Source organism: Lagopus muta, chromosome 7 (genome assembly GCF_023343835.1).
Source record: "Lagopus muta isolate bLagMut1 chromosome 7, bLagMut1 primary, whole genome shotgun sequence".
NCBI lineage: Eukaryota > Metazoa > Chordata > Aves > Galliformes > Phasianidae > Lagopus > Lagopus muta.
In genome coordinates this window covers 47,039,965-47,062,188 of record NC_064439.1, presented here as the reverse complement: position 1 = coordinate 47,062,188, position 22,224 = coordinate 47,039,965, and the positions used below count along the sequence as shown (strand labels likewise).

Genomic DNA, 22,224 nt, shown 5'->3' with positions numbered 1-22,224 from the left:
GAAATGGATGGTCTTGACAGTCCCTTCCAACCCAAGCCATTCTTTGATTCTAAGATTCTATTTCAGTAGCTTCCTCAAGTGCTGGATGCACATGAAAGCGATGCTGTGTCCTGTATCAGGGTCTCATCAGAGGTGTTGTTTAAACAACTGACATGCTTCTGTGCACCTCCATTCCCATCAGCTACCCCAGGGAGGGGGAGGCATTTCTTCTGACCAGGAAACTGCTGCCACAATGTTCATTCTTTTTTCAAAAGAACAGAAAAAAAAGTTATTTAACTTGTATGGACTAGGGCTGGGTGCTTAGATTTTCCACTGAGGCTGGTTAGGGTAACTGAGAAAGCTAAGTTCTCTGTTATCACAGCTTGCAGGACCAGAGAGTAGGGAAAATGGATGCTCGGGTGCCACGAACGCCCACTTCTTTTGAGCCCTGGCATCCCACTCGGTGTTCGCGAGGTCATTTTTCTGTGCCATCCGCACGGTTCAGCCGGCAGGGCGTTGCGAACACCTGTACCTTTAGAAGTCAGAACACGCGGGCGGCGATTCCGAACCTGCACAGTTCCAGGTAACGCCGACCCCGCGGTTCGCCCCGGCTACTCTGGGGCCTCCGCGTCACGCCAGATCGCGGTGCCAGGCGAGTCCCGGCCGCGGTCCCCTCTCCTCGCCGCGACACGGAGCGGCGGGGCGGGGCGGGGCGGGCCGGACCCGCGCGGCGCCACGTCGCGCCGGGGGCACCGCGCCGCACCCCCCGTCCCCAAGGCGGGGGCCGCGCCCCGCCCCGGGTGGGAGCATTGTGGGGGAAAGGGGCCGGAGGCGCCGCATCCACGTTTGCAAGTTCTGCCGCTGCCGGAGGAGGAGCGGAGCGGGGCGGGCGCGGCCGGCAGCCTTCCCTCGCCTCCCTCCATGGCGGGGCCGGCGGCCGTGCCTCGGCGGGGAGCGGGCTGCGGCGCGCTGCTGCTGCTGCCGGCGATGCTGGTGAGCTGGGCGGCCTGCCAGGCGCCGCCGGTGCCCGCCGCGGAGCCGCCCTGGGACGGCGCCGACGTCCACGTCGAACGGCGCTTCGTGCCCGAGCGCTGCCCGCGGGCCGTGCGGCGCGGAGATTTCGTGCGCTACCACTACCTCGGCTCCTTCCCCGACGGCACCCGGTTCGACTCCAGGTCGGCGCGCGGCTCCGGCGGCAGGATGGAGGCAGGGAGCCGTCTGGGGGGCGCGGGGAGGAGGTCGGGGGGGTGTCCGGCGTGGGGAAGGAAGGCTGGAGGGCTGCGGTGTGGTGAGGGGGCGTCGCTGCGGCCGTCGGGCCCCCTTTGGGGCGATCGGAACGCTCCGCTGCGTTCACACTGCTACCCCGGGGGCTCCGGGACCGTCAGGATGTCCTGGTGGGCAGCGGCGTCCCGTCACAGAGACCAGGGATTTCCTGCCCGCTTCCGTCCGTGCCTTTCCTCTGTCTTGTTGAGACTTAGCCCTACCAGAACGCAAAGCTTTCAGAGTCGTCGCTAACAGCAACGCAACAGCAGTGCTCGCTCTGAAACGTTTGTGTATATTATCCTTGAGTCAACGTGGACTGTCTCCAGCAAAACGCCTTCCTCGTGTTGTTTTGGGATCAGGAAACCTAAACAGTGGGATCAGGAGACCGAGAGGAACAGCAGCGCTGCTCGCTGCCTGCTTTCTTCTCTATAATCTCGCTATAATCTCGCTGATCTTCCCGTGCCCCAGGGAAATCATCGTCCTGCAGAGTTCGGTCGTGGGGGTTTCCCAGTGCATTTCAGGATGGCTCTGCATGAGGGCGACGTGCTCCCCGCTCACTTGAAAATGCATGCCGTTGTGGGAAGCAGCCACGTGTTCAGAGATGCGTTCCTGCTGTACCCACAGACGTCCATCGGTCTTGTGCCGAGCTGTGCCTGCAGAGCTCTGCACCACGCTGTGCACCTGGGCCCCGCGGCTGAGCGTGTGCTTGTGGAGCACAGAAGTGTTGGCTGGACTTCGTTCTGTGTTCATGGTGGTGTGGGTGTGAGTTGTGTGGGGTAGGACAGAGCTGTGGGTTGTCTGTCCCCTCGGGCCCTCTAAATGGCAGTGCTGATAGCTGGTGACAGTGGCAGCCTCACCAAAGTCCCTCAGGTGTTGAAATAAGGAAAGGTTTATTCGGATTCTTCTTCAGTTGTTGAAAATGGCCTTAAGCTTCCTGCTCTGTGCAGATGCTCCCAAACTGTAATGCTGCTCCTCTTGCCAACACACTACTCCCAGCTCTTCCAGTGACAGCTGTTTCACATAACTAACTGATACACTTCTTTATTCATTCTTGTTTCCACAGCCACAAAGCGATCTGGGTTTTTAAGCTAGAATTTAGTTCTCTATGCATCTGCTGTTAGTGTGGTGAGTTCTGCTGATAGAACCCGATATTGCTGAGCTGTAAAGGGTCTGCCAGGTCAGTTATGCAGAGCTGTATGCTCTACTCCCTGCTTTATTCAGCTCCAGCTCAGCACCAGTGGTTTCTTAATTGCAGGTTTATTTTTGGCAAGAATAATAAAAGAAAAACCCACAGAAAAACAATAAAAAACATTTTGAAGTTCATCCCAAACTCAATGCCCCGCTTTATCGGGAGCTTATTTAAATACTTTCCGTCCTTGCGAGCCAGCGAGAATATCTGAGCAAGAGAAAGCGAGTGCTGCCTATAGAGGGCTCTCTGTTTTCAGGGAAGTGCTTGCCAGGAAGCAGAGAGCTCCCATGAAACATCCGAGGGGCTGCTGGGCCCGGGCCTGTTGAGAGAGCTCGGTGTGTTGTGTGAGTGACACTCGCATCCTCCAAGGAGGGTTTGACATCATTTCCCCCTCACCGTCGCAGCGCTGGCTGCCCACCAGCACTGCAGCAGAACAGAGGCCTTTTTCTTCTCCACGTTCCTTTCTATCTGAAAAAAAAAAAAAAAAAAAAAAAAATCCTTTAAATTGTGAAAGGAATTTGAAAAGGTGAAAGCAGTGGAAGCTTAGAAACAGGCATGAGGCTTTTGAAAACTTTCTGACACAGGTTTATACTTCCCTTTAAAGATGAATAGCGGCGGTAAGCTGGGTCCAGCAGAACAGGATGGCGTGGGGGCCTAGGGCAGCAGCAGGACTGACAAAGCTGGTGATGATGCTGTGCTGTGCTAACACTCTGCTTTCAGGACTGCGGGGAAGGCTTTCTTCAACATTTCAGAACAACTTCTTTCACCTGTTGAATGTTTCTTTTTGCAGTGGACGATCTCTTAATCAGATCAACTGATTTTCAATCTGGCTGACTTGCTGTTCAAGGCACAGCTGTGGTTTTTGCTATTTATTCAAATCTAAGTGAAATGAGAGCTGGGTGTGTGGTGGAGAAAATAATCGATGGGCAAACCTCACAGTTAGGACTCAAAGGCCCCTTCTTCCCTTTTCTCTGCTCTAGCAGCCACCAAGCACAGCGTCTCACATTGCAAAGCTTGTCAGTCTTGTGTGGTGTTTAACGTTGATTACCAGCATTGACATGTTAAGATCCTGTTGTGAGAGCAGCCATCCTTTCACATCCTGCAGCAGCATTTAATTTTCTCTTTTGTCCTGAATTTTTCAGTGCTGCTCCTAGCACTGGTGCGTAAATTAATCGTTGGTAGGTGTGGGTTTTGAGTGCCTGCTGTGTCCGTGGCACAGCATTAGGATGTGTGTCAGCTGGGTGGCGAGCAGCCAGCAGAGGAAAGGATGGGTTGGAGTTTCAGAAACACCTGGAATTGATTGTTCCTTTAGCAGCTGCCTCTCAATAAACTTGGGCTAACAGTCAAAGAGGGGACGAGGTACAGATAAGCTCTGAAAAACCAGCAGGAATGTCAGTAAAGGAACCGCTAACCTTTTCTCCCTGCTTTTCCCTTTGCAGCTATGACAGGGGATCCACTTTTAACGTGTTTGTGGGAAAAGGGCAGCTTATTGCTGGGATGGACAAGGCCCTGGTTGGCATGTGTGTCAACGAACGGCGCTTCGTGAAAATTCCCCCCAGGCTCGCCTATGGAAGCGAAGGCGTGTGTAAGTACAGTGTGCTGAAGGGGGAGCTGGGACTGCAGGGGACTTTCAGGCTGTAGCCATGCTAGCTAGAGATAGCTGTTTATTTGCATCTGCTTTTTTTGTCAGATGCTTTCTTGTGTTTTGTCATTGTCAATCTGCACCAGGTCTTGCCAGTGACAAAAGCAGCTTTGCTTGCAGACTCACAGGCTTAGATCAAGGTCACTAGGACAGATGGATGTAGTTGATAGCAGTTCATGCTGTCAGATCCTCCTCCCCCGTGCAGCTGCAGAACTGTTAAGGAACAGAGGGATACAAACCCACAGATGAAGAAGTTGTGCACTACGGATTGTTTAGGGAATGTGCAGATTGATTCCCTTTACATTGCTGCCCTTTAGAAAACAGGACATAAACTCCATTGTGTTGTTCTGCTTTTTGCAGCTGGTGTGATCCCCCCCAATGCCGTGCTCCATTTTGATGTGCTTCTGATAGATCTTTGGAATCCTGAAGATGAAGTGCAGGTTGAGACTTACTTCAAACCTGAGAAGTGCACTCGGAGGGTCCAGGTGTCCGACTTTGTACGATACCATTACAATGGGACCTTCTTAGATGGGACTCTCTTTGATTCCAGGTGTGCAGCTGGGCTGTGTGTGCTTGTGTATTTTAGCAGGCGTCTGAATTAGTCATGTGAAACCATCCTCTTCTCCCCCATTCTGTTGGTAGAGTAGTTAGTGCTATCTGACCAGAAACACAGGCAGTTTTCCCAAGAAATTAAAGCCAGCATCGTGTAAAAATAATTTATTCAGGCACTATGGGACAGCAGAACTGACTCAGACCAATAAAACAAACAGCTGTAGAATTTCTGCACAGGTATTAACAGCCCGTATCTGTATTACTGTCTGCTGCAGTCAGCTCATAGCTTTATCACTAATACAGGATAGCTCTTCATGTTACATACGAGCTTTATAAGTTAAGCAGGTGGAGGTTTAAAAGAAATTGAGCTATTAACACTTTTTTATTGAGATTTTAAATGTGCAGCATGTGTCCTTTGTTAAAGTCGTGTGGAAAGTGATGCTTTAATAACAGCTGCCATTCTATTTGTAAATAAGTTTTCAAAACCTCTGCTAGGTTTCTGAGATAGCTAAGTTCTGGAAAATGCTAGGCAGCGAGACGTTGGTCAGTTGATGAGCAATGTTAATAACGAGCAGCAAATGGTGACATATATCATGCTTAGTGGTTGGCTGCTGGGGATTAATGTTGTTCCTGAATTGTTTGTTGGCTTTTTTTTGGTTTGTTTATATTTTTAGCCATAATCGGATGAGAACTTACGATACCTATGTGGGCATTGGATGGCTGATTCCTGGAATGGATCAGGGTCTCTTGGGGATGTGCGTCGGGGAGAAGCGCATTATCACAATTCCACCTTTCCTGGCATATGGAGAAGAAGGAGATGGTAAAGTTGTTCCTTATTATTATTTTTAATCTGAGCCATCTATATTCTAAAACAAAATTGAGCTTTGAGTATTTTAAATTCATGGTCAACGTGACTGCTAATTTCAGACAAAGGGAACAAAGTGATGGAAGGAGGGATAAAAATGTGTCATGTATGGGATGTAACTGATTATAAAAGACAAGATTTTTTTTAACATGAGCAGTATGTTGCTTAGTTAACATATTGTTGGTACAAACTGTAATCTTTATATACTGAAATCTAATTTCATTTAGAGAATATCACTTGTAGTTGATAATGGCTCCAAAAAGTCAGGTGACTGCATAACTCTTCCAAAGGCTGCCACTGGGAGCAGAAAACAGAAATACACAGGCTGCGTTAGGAAATCTTGACAAGATCTTGAGCTCACTGATTGTCAGACAAAGCAATCCACGTTATAATTTGTGTGTTGGTGAAGTGGTATTTTTTTACTGAGAGAGTCAATTTATCCATCTTCAGCTTCCATTGTGTAGTCTCCTGTTTTGGTGTTAACAGGAGAGGAAGAGCAGATGTACCACATCTGTATGTTGATGGATATTTTAGGCACTTTATTCATAAAGTGTGTTGGAAATAGTGGTAGGTTAGAACATGGAACTCAGATGGACTTGGTGGCATACAGTGACTAAGGTGAGCATTACCAAAGAGCCTTGTTTTTGGTGAGGCAGTGCCATCACTATAGGAACAGAGGAAAATAACGGAATGGGAAATCAAGTGACAAACCCACACACAGAATGACTGACTTGAAGCAGATTATGCTGGTTTATTTTGGGAGGTGAAGTGCCTGATTTGGCAGTATTTTTCTTCATCAAGAATGCTTAAGCTCCCTGTAGAGCACAGACTCTGTCTTACCAGCTTTCTGCTGTCGTTCTCAGGTAAGGAGATCCCTGGCCAAGCTTCTCTTGTCTTTGACGTGGCTTTGCTAGATCTCCACAACCCTAAAGATGGTATTACTATTGAGAACCAGCTTGTGCCGGAATCTTGCGAGCGAAGAACCCAAGCAGGAGACTTCATCCGATACCATTACAACGGCACGCTTTTGGATGGCACCTTGTTTGATTCCAGGTACCCAAACCCTTGAGCACCACAGAATCCATTTCCAACTTGGTTTGTCTGTCTTGTCCATAATATGCTTACCAGTCCTTCCTTTTTGGAAATTTTGAATGGAGTTGGAGTCTTCTTGCATTAAAAAAAACACCCAGCTCTTATCAAACTCAGAAGACAGAGGGCTATTTTGTATCTGGGCACTATCAGAGACGCCATCTAGGGGTTGCCATCCATCTGATAAAGCTCTACATGCTTCAGACATGTGTGCTTGAATAATTTTTGCTCCACTGAGCTTATATGCCAAGTAGGTAACTCTACTAAAGAGAGAGAAAGTAAATATTGTTCCTATTTTACTTTTTATGTCCTGAGAATTGTGGGTCAGTGATCTCGTGCCTAGTTGGAGGTTGAAACCTTCCTTATCTACTTGAAAGCTGTCTACATTTTGAAGGCTGGTGCCTTTCAAGACAAAATTCATCAACACAGTTACTTGATAAAGAAGGTTCACTGTCACTTCATATTCAAAGTGCTCTGGGTACATCATCCACACCTTGTGCAGAATTATATGATGAATAATACCCTTGTAACTTACTGAGACATTATTTTTTTTCTTTTAATGAGCAGTACATTACTTTCCTTCTCCACCTTTCAGAGCACCTTACAAAAACGTGCAAGTTGAGAACTTCTAGGTTATCCACAGTGCATCTGGCCAGAATATCTCTCTTTTTTTAATTTTCCAGAAGTAAATGGGTACTGCCTTTTCTGTAGTAATTAAACAATTGTTTAAAATAGCTGTAATATGTTTACTGGGGGGTTTGTCAATAATTAGTAATAAATGCTTTGTAGGCAGCTGCCTGTATATCATTCCAAAGAGCTGATAATTGTTACAATCTTTATTAAAGTGTCATATCCTGGCTTCCTGCAGAATTTACAAGAAAGGCCATGTCTGACAAGCCTAGGAAGAAATAGAGCAGCTATAGTTAGCAATAGTATAGTATATATAATATATGTATAATCTAGTACATAATAGTATGGTTAGCAATATAGTACAGCAATAGTGAAAGCCTTGGAGTCAGCCAGGAAAAAAAAAAAGTCACTAGTACAGGGAGCATTCCAAAAGCACAGCTAATGGCTGGGGTCAAGATCAATAATAATCTTTTCATTCATTTCTTTCTCTGCAATATTCAGCTGCAGAAAGTACCTGGGAAGCTCAGCCAAGGCAGTCTGGACTTAGAGCAGTTCAGCAAGCCCCCAAATTAACTAAGGTTGTATATTGGTCTCCTTCTGTCCCAGAGTTCCTCGTAAAGATGAATTAAAACCTTTCTGCCTTCCCTTCTTTGTGTTGTGCCTTCATGTAACATGGCTCAAAGAAAGGCAGAAGACAGACACATCCTTCTGGTAAACAATCACTTGTTGTTGCAGGCTTGTTTCACTCTTAGCTTAGGTGCAGAAGCATATTCATAAACCAGTGCTTCAGCGATTGAGATAGTTAAGAAGGGAAGGATAGTGTCGATACTTTTTGTTGTCATGACTCATTTTAACGCTGTGCATCCCAGGAGAACTCATTTATTCTGCCTCCTGCCTGTAGCAGTTCAGCAGCATAGCTGTGGTTGCAAACTGAGACAAAATGCACCTGCAATATATCTTGCTAAGCACTGACGAGAATAGGGTTAGAGCATGGGAAAATTTAAAGGAGAAAACTGATATATATTTTTTTTCCAGCAATTTAAACTCAACAAACATAATTTGTAATAAAGTATAGACAAAGGTGAGATGTTTTTCAGCATATAGTAAGGGATGCATTTGCAAACAAGCCAGGGTCCCAGTGGTGGCTATTGAATGGCACGTATGCATCACTGACTCGTGAAACTTGGTGGCCTGCATTCATGGTGATTGCACTGTGTCTCTCTGGTGATGGTTAATGACCACGTGTTTGACCTAACTAGTTTAAGAACTGTGTTGCAAGATTCTGTACTCTCTTGAGCACCTGCCAGTGCTAAAAAAGCAAATAACTTTTCCACAGCTACTCACGAAATCGTACATATGACACCTATGTGGGGAAGGGCTATGTGATTGCTGGGATGGATGAAGGTTTGCTAGGTGTATGCACTGGTGAAAGGAGAAGAATAATAATCCCTCCTCACCTTGGATATGGAGAAGAAGGAAGAGGTAAGATTGACTTTTCATTCAAGACTTCCATAATTAATGATGTTTCCTTTGTTGTTCTGTGCAGTTGTTTGTAGTTAAGCTATATGAAGTATTTTTTTTTTTCCAACTTTCTGGCATACAAAAGGCTTATAAATTAATCTGTTAATTTTGTGGGCATGCAACTGACAGGATAACACCCAGAACGTGCAAAATTATTTTAATTACCCAATAGGCAGGACAATAGGAATGCAGGACAATCTCTCATGTAATTGGTGACCTGGAATCATTTGGATAATTAATGCTTCAGGCAGATTGGTACTTGGTGACCTGAAATCATTTGGATAATCAGTGTTTCAGACAGACTGGTACTTGGGTGCCAGGAACTCTGCAGCACTGATTCCTTCCTGTGTGTCTTAACAAGTGCTGTGTGCTAAAGGAATTAACTGTGTTAAGTTTTCTTCCCCATTCCTTCCACAGCCACAGGTTTTGTGGACTCCTAAGCCGCCTCTGTAAACGGATGCATGTAACAGCAAAGTATCTGTGTATGTATAACATACAATTAAAATTCCTTTGGGAGGATTTACTGGTACTGAAAGGATTGCTGTGAGAGGTTGAATATGATAATCCTTCTAGCCAATCACAGTTCTGTGGCTGGTATTTTAAAAGCTACCTCCAGGGTTGATATTTGGAAAAAAACTGACTTAGAAGAGAAGCCTGTGTTCTGTGAATACAAATTCTGGGCTCTTGATTTGGGAATGAGGTTCCTTACCAACAAAACTCATTGCTGGCTCTGGATGTGCTGGGCACTGCTGGTAATGCAATTATCATTATTCTGCACAGGGGAGAAGAAGTTGCTTGCTATCAGCACATATTAGGAAAATGTAACCTTTAAGACACAATGGCATTCCTTGAAGCATGAGAAATCCTAGGAGAGTTCTGATGATCAATAATGAGTTGATGTGTGAAACAAATAGCAGTTTCATTTAGGGGGGTCAGAGGAAAATACATGCTTACTGCTTCATTTCTGAGTGGTTTTCCAATTTGGAATAATGAGTATTTTTTCCTTCATCATGGAACTGAGTGCAAACTCAATGCTTTTCTACTGGTTCACTTTCCTACATTGGATGAAACTTGCATCTGTTGCTTGTAGAGGAGCTGTAATCCTTTAATTCTGAACAAGAAGAGCAAAGTGACTCAGTAGTGGACGTAGAGGGAATTATTATTTCTACTGGGTACAGAACCTGGTCATCATATGACTTTTTGGGTACCATTTCTATTCTTACTACTTGCCTAATTTGCTTCTTATCTAGGAAAGATTCCTGGATCTGCGGTGCTGGTCTTTGACATTCATGTGGCTGACTTCCACAACCCCTCTGATTCAGTCAGCATTACTGTTAACTACAAACCTTCCAACTGCAGCCTCCTGAGTAAGAAGGGAGATTACCTGAAGTATCACTACAATGCTTCACTCCTGGATGGCACTCTGCTGGTCTCGACGTAAGTATGTTACCCATTAAAGAAAATGGCTGTGGCAGCAGTGAAGGCAGAGTGAATATCACAGAATCACAAAATGGCCAGGGTTGGAAGGGACTTCAAGGATCATGAATCTCCAACCCCCTGCCACAGGCAGGGCCACCAACCTCCCCATTTAATACCAGACCAGGCTGCCCAGGGCCCCATCCAACCTGGCCTTGAACACCTCCAGGGATGGATGGGGCATCCACAGCCTCTCTGGGCAGCTGTTCCAGCACCTCACCACTCTCTGTAAAGAATTTCCCCCTGATATCCAACCTAAATCTTTCCTCCCTCAGCTTAAAACCATTTCCCCTTGTCCTGCAGTTATCTACTCTTTTAAAGAGTTGATTCCCCTCCCCTCTGTAGGCTCCCTTTAGGTATTGAAAGGCTGCAATGAGGTCACCCTGCAGCCTTCTTCTCTCCGGGCTGAACAAGCCCAGCTCCCTCAGCCTGTCTTTGCAGGGGAGGTGCTCCAGTCCCCTGATCATCTTCGTGGCTCTCCTCTGGACCCTTGTCTGGAATAGCCTGAGAAGCTATTACACAGTTTGTATTTTTATGTCTGCCTGCCTAAGAAGTATTGGAGAAGGAAGGCAGTCTATCATAGTGAGAGAACCAGGAAGAAAGAGGGCGTAGGAATGTGCTGGAAAGAACATAAACACTACAGGCAGAGTGATGAAACGAGTTGGCTGCATGACAGATGGCAAATTCAGGAATCTGGGCCCGTTGTACCGCAGTGGCACAGGGCTATGTGTGTGAGCAAACCAGTTTCCTGGTAGAGTTTGCACTCTGTTGGCTCAGTGCTCCTGAGAGAGGTCTGGTAGAGGCACTCTGTGCGATCCTGTTAAAGCTAGCTTCAGGGTGTTGTACAGTAAGTAGTCATCATCATATCTGTACCACGGATGGGGGCTGGTTTTCCTTAGTGCAACTGTACTGTTGCAATAAGTGGCGGCGTGGAGAAATTCTCATCAGGTCATTGCTGTGATTATAGTGTTTCTCTTCCTGTTGACAGTAGGTTTATGAGGGTAGCAGAGTGCTCCAGTCTCTCATATACAACTAAAGTAAGCTCGCAACACTGTTTAGCTGCAGCTTCAATACTTTTGCTAGCTTGTTTCTGTTGTTTTTTGGATAGCATTAGTCATCTAAATAATATTTTATTTTTGGCAGGGAAGTTGGAAAAAGCTATTTTTAAACAGGTTATAATTATTATAGGAAGCCAGTGCATAGTTTTCACAGTTCACACAATAGCTTGCAGAGCTGAAAAGCTGACTTACGTTGAAGCACATGATATTATGCTGTGGTCAGGTATGTATGGAAGTAACACCATGCATACAAAACACCTTTTATGTGGTAGAAATGCACAATTCTCATTTTGTGGCAGGAGCCAAGTGAGACTGTCTTATTCAAAGCAGTTCACAGGGCATCAAAGATTGTGTATCTCACAATTCTAAATGTAAGATGGGCCTGCAATCCATTGAATTCTTTTCTTTGCAAATAATGCTCCGTTCTAAAAAAAACAAAAAACAAAATGTGTCCTGCAATGGTAAAGTCAAGCCAAACAGCCGAGGACAGAGACTGACAGAATAAAGGATCCTGCTGATGTGGTGCATACTATGTAAGAAGTCTTGACACAGGACACTCTTATTTTTAGAGTTACAACATATGCTTATCTCTTATCTCTTGGTCATTTCTAATTTCAGGAATAAACTAGAGCAACAAAGCCTAATTCAACAAGTGATAATGTTAAATAGCAGTAGTACTCTTATGCTTTCCAGCTGCCTTGGTAATTCACTTGTTATGGTGAGTGATTAATATTAATGTAATGGCTGATGCTTGTGAATGTATCCCAGTCCTCGTAGGCTTGTAGTTCTGGGACAAATTTACATCTGGAGTTTTTAGATGTGCTAAAAAAGCCAACGTTGTTTGTTGAAAAGATTTGAGAGGCAGAACATCTTGCTTAGAAATAAACTACTTTGGGGGTTTAATTGGCAGGATGAATCATTCTAATGGGATTTCTTTCACGAAACCTAGAATTTTAATACCAGATGGCTTCTCAACTGGGACACTTCTGTTTGATGTTGCCTTGAGAAGAACTTCAGGTAACTGCTTGGTAGAACAGAGCATTGGGCATGAAATTAATTCTTGCCAAAGAGAAAACACTAATTAGAAACCGCTACTTACATGGTAGTTCTGGATAATAGAAATTCTCTACAGTATGTTGATTTATTTATTTTTTTCTTTTGTGGTTCTTTTCCTGCTCCCCTTGCTCCAGACACAGTCTTGGCAAGACCTACAACATAGTTCTGGGATCTGGACAGGTGGTGATAGGGATGGACATGGGCCTGCAGGATATGTGTGTCGGAGAGCGACGGACGGTGGTTATACCACCTCATCTTGGTTATGGAGAAGATGGAGTGGGTAAGTGAGGGAGACCTATTGCATGGCCACGACCTATTGCATGGCCACTTAGGACCTCTGGAGCATGTCTGCAGGTTTTGTTACTTGCTAAGTGTTAGGATATAAGGTGAGTCTCTCTAAGCTGCTTGAACATGATTTCTTAGAGTTTGTTTTCATTGCATTATTTGAGGCACTGCCCCCATTCCCTGTTGAAAGGAACGTACTGCCTGTGTTGCATTTAAGTCATGTTATTGCTGTGGCCACTGCAGAGAGTATCCCAGTACAAAGGTTAACACGTGCTCCAGTCATGTTGCTTTGTCAAAATGGAAAGCTCCAGGCACTCTGGTGTTGCAGAGGGATGTAAACAGAGTTCTCACTGATAGGGAATGGGTGCTCACTGTGCTGTAAAGACAACTGAATTTAGCACTTGTGTGTTAGAAAATTCAAAGAAAAGTCAAAATTCAGAAACCACGTAATCTGAGTGTAAAATGTGCAGCAATTTACGACCACAACTGTTGAAACCCCAGCAAGAAAACAAGGCACCTTGGAAAATCCATGTTTTAGAGCACTGAGGCTTATCAGTTTTTTAATGACAAGGACAACAATAGAAAGAACAATATTATCAATATAGAAATGATAAGAACTTTGATAGTTAAAGAACTGAGGGAAAGGAATCTTACCAGGAGATTTCCAAGAGCAAAAAGCTCTGGTTTAATGTGGAAACAGCTGTGTAAGTAGCTATGCTCCTTGAATGTCTCCAGAACAGTTTGTATTTTATAAAAACTGCCAGGCATCAAACGTCAGGCTTAATGGAGAATTAATTTGTGATAAGTGATAAAAAGGCTTTTATACTTGTACCTGGTTTCCATAAGAATTATGAAGAAATATGAGTATTAGAAATATATGACATTTTATACCATTCCATAAGACTTATATATAATACATTGAAAAATAACTTATACAATGGAAAAAAAACCCTGCTATTTATATTTAATATTATATTTAAAAACCCCTTATGAATATACTAGTGGTAGGTATTTGGCATCACACTAACTGTATTTGATATCCATGGTTTGAAACATTACATTACATGATGGTCAGTGTTCTGATTTATGCCCACAAATCTAAAGAGCTTCTTGTTGCTGCTGAATAAAAGTTAGAGATGACCTCTGTTTTACTTCTTCAAGGATAAATTAAGCTCCTTCTGTAGTTTGATTGAGGCAGTATAGCTAGCTGGTACAACACGTGTATGTATTTGTGTCACTGACACTTTGACACACAGTATATTGTGTAGATAAATTAATTCCCACAATTTTTACTTTCTAATTTAAAAAAAAAAGGTGGATGCAGTTTTATTCTGATTTCTTCCTTTATGTTACATTCACCTCTGCTGAAGGGAGCAGGAAGGTTTGGTGGGCTTGGAATCCCAGGGCTTGGGGATCCCAATAGAAAAGAACCCATTGGAGATGGAAGAGAAATATAGTTCTGTATTAAAAGCAAATGTCCTCACTTACTCTGAAGAGTATAAATACCTCTCTTTGCCTTTCGTTGGGACAGAAGGAGAAGTGCCTGGCAGTGCTGTGTTAGTTTTTGACATTGAACTGCTGGAGCTGGTGTCTGGCTTGCCTGAAGGATACATGTTTGTATGGAACGGTGAAGTCTCTCCCAATCTTTTTGAAGAAATAGACCAGAATCACGATGGAGAGGTTCTTTTGGAAGAGGTAAGCTAAGGCAGTGAAAATCCTTCCTATGGTTTTTTTCCTGATGCCATCACCAAGGTGCTCAGATATCATAGAATGGGCTCTTTGCATCACTTTGCTTGTCTTTTTTCGTATCTCGGGTGTTTTCAAGTTAACAGGAAGCCAGTGTGTCTGTTTAAATACAGTTATTTAGCTCTAGAGAGGGAAGTGAGGGGAAAAAAACCAAACAGGAATGGCCATACTACTTAAGACTCTGTTCTACTGTTGTCTCCTGCAGTCAACATCAGATCTGTAGGGAAAGGGCATAAAAGGCAAGGCTAGTATTCAATGATCCTTCACTATATCAACCTTGACAGTGTCTGCTCACTGAAGGTTTTTGGTGAAATCTTGAGACAAAGATGAGCTTGCAGTAGTGCATGCAGGAACTGTCCAATGCTTCTGGAACCTCCCTAGGTGAATGGTGTGCTGTGCAATGAACGAGTCCTTCCCCTCACTTGCTCTTCAAATCTGCGGTGTGAGAATGCCACTGAGTGGCAAGTCCCTTCTCTTTGCCGTGCCACTTCTGATCCTATAAATCTCTGCGAGGTTTTCTTCTGTGTTTTCTCTTCACTGAGGAATTTCATTTGTTTGTTTTGAATTCTCTGGTCTTCCCTGTCATGTCCTCCTGGTCACTGGCAAGGAGGGAGGGAGGAGCAAAGGAGACCAGAGGGCGCTTAGTCCAAAAAGTGTCAATGAATGGCAAAAGAAGTTCTTGCCACTGAAGCTTATTTAGCAAGTAGTGCCATAGAGATCAGTGATCAGCAAAGCTGACTGCGGGCTTCCTGTTCGTGGCAAGCCAGCAGTATGACTTCTGCCAGATGTCTACCTTCAGTAACATCATCACATGTGTCAGGAAAGAATTTTTAGGGAAAACTAACCTTGTAACCTGGCAACCTTTGCATCACTCTTCCCTTCATCAAATTTATGGGAATTGAATGCAAGGCATAATGCCTGAAGCTACTTTAACAAAATGCATGGTATCCTGATATTTCAGCTCTCATTTGTGTTTCATTCTTTCGATCTTTTAAGCTGCAGATGGAGGCTTCTTTTACGAGACAAACTTCTTGTGTCAGCATGCAGAATTAGACACCCTCTCTCTGTACAGAACTGCTCCTCAGTCACTTCTTGTTCACCTCATCTTTCCTACACTCAGAAAAAACAAACCTGAAACAAAACACTCAAAATGATGAGAAATAGCTTTTCTTTTTCTGAATCCAGAGATGGTGGGAATAAGTTGAAGAAATTCCCCTTGAGCTCCACATAGTGCAATTTAATCTCATCTGTCTCTCCTAATTAGTCTAATTTAAGTTGTAAGATTTATCTCATCAGTCAGTGTTTGTTCTAAATGAGCTGTTTTCTCCTCCTTTCCCACAGTTTTCGGAGTACATTCAAGCTCAGGTTGATTCTGGCAAAGGAAAACTAGCTCCTGGTTTTGATTTTGAGAAGATTGTCAAAAATATGTTCACCAATCAGGACCGGGATGGAAATGGTAAAGTTACTGCAGAAGAATTCAAGCTGAAGGACCAAGAGGCCAAAGAGGGACACGATGAACTGTAAAGCTAAGAGGAGTGAAGGGTACTGGGCTGGCCTACTCTTAGGACGTGTGTACTGGGAGGGGTTTAAGCAAGTGTGTTTCTGTAAGGTTAGTGCTCAGCCTGTGTGTGCTGGGCAGACTGATGATACAGGAGGAGATTTTTCAGTTGGAACTGTTAGGTGTATGTAAAAATAAAAAGCAGTCTTAAGTGCCTTACGAGAGGATGTGTAACCTGATAGAGTGTACTGCCAAACATGGCGTCGTGAAGCATGCGGTCTGTGGATCAATACAAAGTGACTTGGATGTGTGGAGGGGAGACACTTACAGAGTGCCTTCAAAAGAACTTTGAGACCTGAAAGTACCTGAAATATTTCTGCAGGAGAACAAATCAGAAAATATTCCCCGTGAAAATAACTCAACATTGTCAGTAGTGGATCCCATTTCCTTTCAGAAGGGATGAGCGCTCTCTCCGGTAACGGAACAAACTCAGAGGAATGTTTGCCAGTGGGAGCTCTTGATTTGCAAATTGCAGAACACATCAATGATCACCGTGCCATTGCAAAATGTCCTAAGCTGTGAAGTGAACAGGCCTGTATCCGTGTGAGGGGTGGGTTATTGCTTCATGAAATGAGTTTGCCAACCCTCTGTTATATTGAATAACTTTGACTCTTCTTGCTGGCCTGTTCAAACACTGTTCACCGTTTTAGGGGGTGATTCCCAAACATTTATAGTTGCAATTTTATTTATAGTTCTGTTAGACTTTAAATATTAGTATTACGGGCTCCAAATAGTGTCATAAGTACTGGACACAATCGATTCTGTGTTGGGCTTCTGCCTCCTATTTAGGGAATTGTTAGGCTCAGGAGCCACGAGGAGCTGGTGCAGCAGAGCAGCCTGGCATGGTGAACAAACAAAAAGACAGTGACAGAATCAAGGAACAGACCCTGTTTACACCTGCAAATGTTCTGGCGTATCCCTCGATATATCAGATGAGCCCTGGGAGTGCTGTTTAGATGATGAACTCTTCATACAATCACCCGTGAAAGCTCTAAATGTAGCTGTAGCTGTTTAATATAAAAATATGCTGAATAGCCTTTTTTTTTTCTGGAAAGCTGTATGATTTCCCCCCTCACTCCATTACACGTAAAGAGCACAAATAGGTATAGTGCAACACTGTCAAAGACACGTAGAAAGGGAGTTGTGTTTCATTATATGCTTTGTGTCTACTTCCTTGCTTTTCTTCATCTGTACATGTGGGTTGTAAGCTCCCTGAGAGATGCTCTTTAGAAACTGATGTTTTGATTGGGCAAAATTGGTTTTTAATACAGCTGTTAAAGAAAAAGCAGTGAACTGTTTTTGGCATTTGATATCATTAAATGTTGGATGACTGATCTTTTTGTTAAATAAAATGTTGGTTAATTACATTTTCTTCCTGGCATTTTGGTAGGTGGGGACAGAGCAGAAGCAAATACCCTTCACACAGCACTCTTCTTGTGCACACAACAGTCTTACGTGTTCAGTTTTACTACTAATCTCAGGGAAAAAATACTTTGAATTAAGATACTTGATTCGAAGCAGTTAAAACCACAATCAAATATTCTGGTTGTGTACTTCACAGAAGAGAAGCTAAATCAACTCTCTGGCCTTGCAGGGAGTTCCCTATGCTAACCACCCCATACTTGCATCACTTGGGACCACTGGGCAGGTGATGTTTCCCTAGGCTGGGGACTCGATGTCTCTCAGCTGATGAACCTGGATTACATACAGAAGGAGCAGTGTTTAATTCCTCAGGGTAGTGAAAGCAAACCCACTGTGCTTTGCAGCTGGGATTTGATGTTTTCACTTCTGTAGGTCCAGCATTGCATGTACTGCAAGTAAAATGCTGGGAACCTGGTCTGCTTTGGGGCCAATGTCAGCTACACCTCAGCTATAAACACTGTAGCTAGCAGTAGATGGCAATGGAAATGCAAATATTTTTGTTTTACCTGAGCTGGCTCCTCAGAAGTGTCAACATCTTGCAAAAGTAGATTTCTCAGAACAGCATTGCACAAAGTTTTTCCCCTGCATTTTAGTTGTAAGTAGATTGCTTGCTTGCTGCTATTGTTCAGATTTACTTCAGTGCATTTATGGAGCCGACGTGGGGAGCTGGAAGCAAGTTCTGATTGAGTGCTGCCAGAAATAGTCCCCAAAATGTGGAAATAACCCCATAATCTCTTCACTGTGTACCTCAATAAGACGTGTTCTGAGGATGGAAAATCTGAGAAAAATCTTAGTCACTGGGACTGTCTGCGTGGAGGATCCTTGCAGTCACTTCCCCGAGGTGATCTGAAAGTTCCTAGAAAACCAGGAGTGCAGAGCTGTCCTGTGGGTTAGGCTGAGTACAAAGAGCAGCACTGCAGTCCCTTGGCAATCCCTCAGGCTGCAATGCTGGAATTTTTCAGAAGCACAGGTCTGTGATGGCGTAACGGGTCTGACTTCACTGCCCAGGGCTAGGGTACATCGAGGAGCAAAATCTTCTTTTTACTCTTTCTTAGGCCTTCACAAGTGTGGTTTGTGACTTCTCCAAATGATGGTTTCTGCCCAGAGGAAGCTGCTGTTAATACCCCCTCCCTGCACCTCACCCACCAAGTCTGGGGCTGCCGTTTCAGAAAGGAGAATGCAGCTTTGGGGATAAGCAGAGAATAAGCAGGCAAACTTACTGCAAAATAATCATGTCTACATGATGTACTTACTTGCCTAGGCAAAGGCAAGTGGGACCACATTAAGCTGAACTACACTGAAGTTTTTGATGATTCACATAAACCCCGCGTGTTGCCCTCCTTTCTGTTAGCAGCTCTAGGTTCCAACCTTAAAGGCAAGCTCAGGCCCATCTTGAGAGGATGTGGTTGTGCTGAAGCTGAATGCCTGCACCCCGTGCTCCTTGCAGTGTGCAGAGACCCTCCGAAGGCACTGGGAACCTTTCTTGGTCCTACCACACTGACCTCCCAGCCTCTGAGGCTTGTGGAGTTCCAATATGTCCTGTCCTTACCATAGAGGGGCAAATGTGAGTCCTGGTTTGTTTGCTTGTTTTCCTGCAGGGAAAAGAAACTGTATTTCCAGATCTCGAGAGGTCTATGGGAGCTTGGAGATAGCAGCAGAGAAACAGAAGTGCTCATTATGCAGGTGGTGTATAACCAACCAGTTACCAAACAGGTCCTGGGGGAAGGAGTGTGGGCTCAGAGGGTACAATGTGCTGGTGTTGACTGTGAGAGCTGAGCACAGTCATCGCACATCCCAGCCCCAGCAATAAATGAATCCCTCGACATCACCATCCAGTCAAAGAGGGTGCCCTGTGGTGGATTTAGAAAAAGAAACAAATATTTTCTATCTCAAAAATGTATGATTATTTTTAAAGTGAAAAGAAAGTAGACCATAGAATCACAGAATTGTTGGAAGGGTTGGAAGGGACCGCCTTTAAGATCATCTGGTTCCAACCCTTCTGCTACAGGCAGGGACATCTCCCTCTAGACCAGGTTGCTCACACCCCATCCAGCCTGGCCTTAAATGCTTCCAGGGAATGGGCATCCACAGCATCGCTGGGCAACCTGTTCCAATATCTTACCACCCTCACAGTAAAGAATTTCTGATATCTGGTCTAAATCTACCTTCTTCCAGTTTAAAACCATTTCCCCTCATCCTGTTGATACCTGCCCTTATAAGAAATCCCTCCCCAGCTTTCCTGAAGGCCTCCTTTAGGTACTGGAAGGCTGCTGTAAGGTCTTCTCAGTGCCTACTGTTTCTTGTGTAATATACATGACACTTTTTTACATACCTCACTAAGATAGCTTATTTTGAAAAAATGGATAACAACTCTTTAAATATCATCAGTAACTGGATGAAAACATCCTCGTTTAGTCAATGAGAGGCTCTCCCAAAGCCAGGCTGCTGCAGCTCCTCTAATAGAGCCAGGTGCTACTCCCAGAGCAGAGCAGCTGCTCCTATTGCTCCCTAATAGGAGCCAGCTCTCTTGATGAGAGGGGCGGTGTGCAGTCAAGGTTGGTAAACACCTACTGGATTGTAACACCACTAATGGAAAAAGAAAGGAATGCAAGTGGGCAGCTGGAAAAATGCAGGTATTTTGTAAATATTTCTTCAGCCTTCATGTGAAAGAGATGCTTCCTGCTGCGTAGCTCTGTGAGTTCTGAGTATACTCTGTTGTGTTGAGGGACATGGTTTAGTGGGAGCTATTGGGAATAGGTGAATGGTTGGACTGGATGATCTTTTAGGTCTTTTCCAACCTTGGTGATTCTATGATTCTATGATACTCAAAAACTCAGAGTTTTGCGATTGTTGAACTCAAATGTTGCGTTTGTGTGTGTGTGTGAATAAGCATTCAGATTTTCCCTTAGGATTAAATAAAAATGGCATCTTTAGGTAGCACTGGGGGTAAATCTTGGGCTCAGCTCAGGACTATTTGTTTTTGATAATAAGAGGACATCAGAGTTGTCTGCAACACCCAATCAGGCTGGGGAAACATTTTTAGCTAGGTAGGAATCCCAAATACTTGACCCTGGATATCTGCTATGGAAAGAATAGATATTGTGAGTGGAAGGGGGCAAAAAAAATGTTTTAAATTCACCTAATGTTGCTGCTTACTCCTTAAACTTTAGAATTAGGTTTTTGATGGGAAATACGTGAGTGTGTGTGTATGTAAATATACTTATATACATACACTTCAAATTAACAAGTGAAGTATACGCTCAGGGCTGTGAGATGTCATTGCCAGAAATCTGATTTAGGTAGGCACATAGTGAATAGCAGACTTGCTGGAGGATAGTTTTAACCTATAGCTGTTGTGTTAATTTTGTCAGCTGTAAACATGGTGTGTTTGTCATGTTTTTGGAGAGGTAACTGACAGCTCTTATTGCCAGCCAATGTATCAGGGACAGAACAATGGGATTTTGAAAATGTGAAGTGTGTTTAAAAATGCATCTAATGCCTTCTTTTAATTACCATGTAAGTAAGTTAGAGCTGGCAGCAGGTTGTGAGATGAGGAGATTAATAATCAGTGGTATGTAGGTTTTTAAAAGCACACCTCCTGGCTCAGGATGTTTATGTAAGCAACTGTTTTTGTTTCTGGAAAGCTGTACGTGTGGCATTTCAAAAGTAAATTCTTTGACTAGCAGACACCTTTTGCCCAGGAAATGGGTTCTACCAGGTGATTGTTTGCTGCATCAACTAGTCTTAGTTGCTCTGATGTGCCAGCAAAGAGCTGAGCAGGCTCAGTGCCCTAACACAGAATCTGAGACTGGTGTGACTTCATGATGGCTTCATGATAGAAGGAGGTTTGCTGGAGAGCTTAACTTACCTGCTTGCTTGCAGAAGGGTAAAAATCCTTTTAAGTGATTGTCACTTGTCTGTGGACTGAATATTTGGTGAATGACAATTTACTGTCCATCTGCCTGCAGGCAAGGGGTAAGTTTTGCTCACATGATGCTTGAGAAATGGCTGATGGATCTAAAATCCTCTGCCAAGGCAGAGTTTTCAGTGCCTACATAGGGAACTGAAAGCCAACAGGTGCTTCCCCCAAATCATCAGGCACTGCTGCTACTGCCCAGGCTCTAACAGGATGCATACTAATTTGAGAGATTTGGGTTAAGATGTTGTTGGAGCTCTGTTGAGATAATTGCTTTTAAAGATACTGCCTAATGCTTTTCCCTATGGCTTTATTTTCTGTTGTGGCTGGGTTGGATGATCCCTCTGAAGGAGTGATGACTTGCTTCCTGTGGGGTGGATGAGGTTGAGGAAGAGATGTGAAGGAAGTATCTGTGTGTTCATATGAAGTTCTGAGGCATCTGGACAAGGATGTGGGACATCTTGCCTCAGGAACAGGACGCCAACAGACCAGACCTGCTCCCTGCTGAAGGCCAGGTTGGATTGGGCCCTACATGTGGCAGGGGGTTGGAGATTTGTGATCCTTGAGGTCCTTCCAACCCTGGCCGTTCTGTGATTCTGTGAACTGACAGTCAGATTACCAGGGAGATGTTGCACCTGGTGCCAGAAGGATCCTGTACTGGTGTGTGTGTGTGCTGTGACTTCTTTGTGCTGCTGAGCAGTGCTATCAGCTGCCTGTCACACAACCCAAGTTGCACTATTATCTGCATTCCAAAGGTAACCTGTCAATGGAAGAAACTGCCCCAGTGTAAACTCGGAGCAATGCCTGGTAGTCAGCTCCTAGCAGATGGAGACTGGTTGAGTAAGAGGTGCATCCAAACACCTCAATGCTTTGTGGAAGGCCTTTGCCTTTTGGACTTTTACTTGGCAGCTCTGTCAAAAGATTCAACATGATCACTTAAAAAACAAACAAAAACAACAAAGCAACAGCTACTCAAA

At 44.3% G+C, this 22,224-nt stretch overlaps 1 protein-coding gene across 1 annotated transcript; it reads left to right on the top strand.

Moving 5' to 3' along the window:
- Window positions 1-720: 720 nt before the first annotated feature.
- On the top strand, window positions 721-17,169 carry FKBP9 (FKBP prolyl isomerase 9). The gene is made up of 10 exons (XM_048950794.1): window positions 721-1,154; window positions 3,871-4,016; window positions 4,434-4,623; window positions 5,300-5,445; window positions 6,354-6,543; window positions 8,546-8,691; window positions 9,981-10,167; window positions 12,455-12,600; window positions 14,137-14,300; window positions 15,693-17,169. The coding sequence occupies exons 1-10, from the start codon at window positions 901-903 to the stop codon at window positions 15,873-15,875; spliced, it is 1,752 nt and encodes a 583-aa protein (XP_048806751.1). The 5' UTR covers window positions 721-900; the 3' UTR covers window positions 15,876-17,169.
- The last annotated feature ends 5,055 nt before the right edge of the window (window positions 17,170-22,224 follow it).

Excerpts from the sequence above, each read along its gene's own strand:
- FKBP9 (XM_048950794.1), top strand. The coding sequence starts at position 901 with ATGGCGGGGCCGGCGGCCGTGCCTCGGCGGGGAGCGGGCTGCGGCGCG. Across the intron at positions 5,446-6,353 it reads ATATGGAGAAGAAGGAGATG|GTAAGGAGATCCCTGGCCAA; the intron begins GTAAAGTTGTTC and ends TGTCGTTCTCAG. Across the intron at positions 14,301-15,692 it reads GAGAGGTTCTTTTGGAAGAG|TTTTCGGAGTACATTCAAGC; the intron begins GTAAGCTAAGGC and ends CCTTTCCCACAG.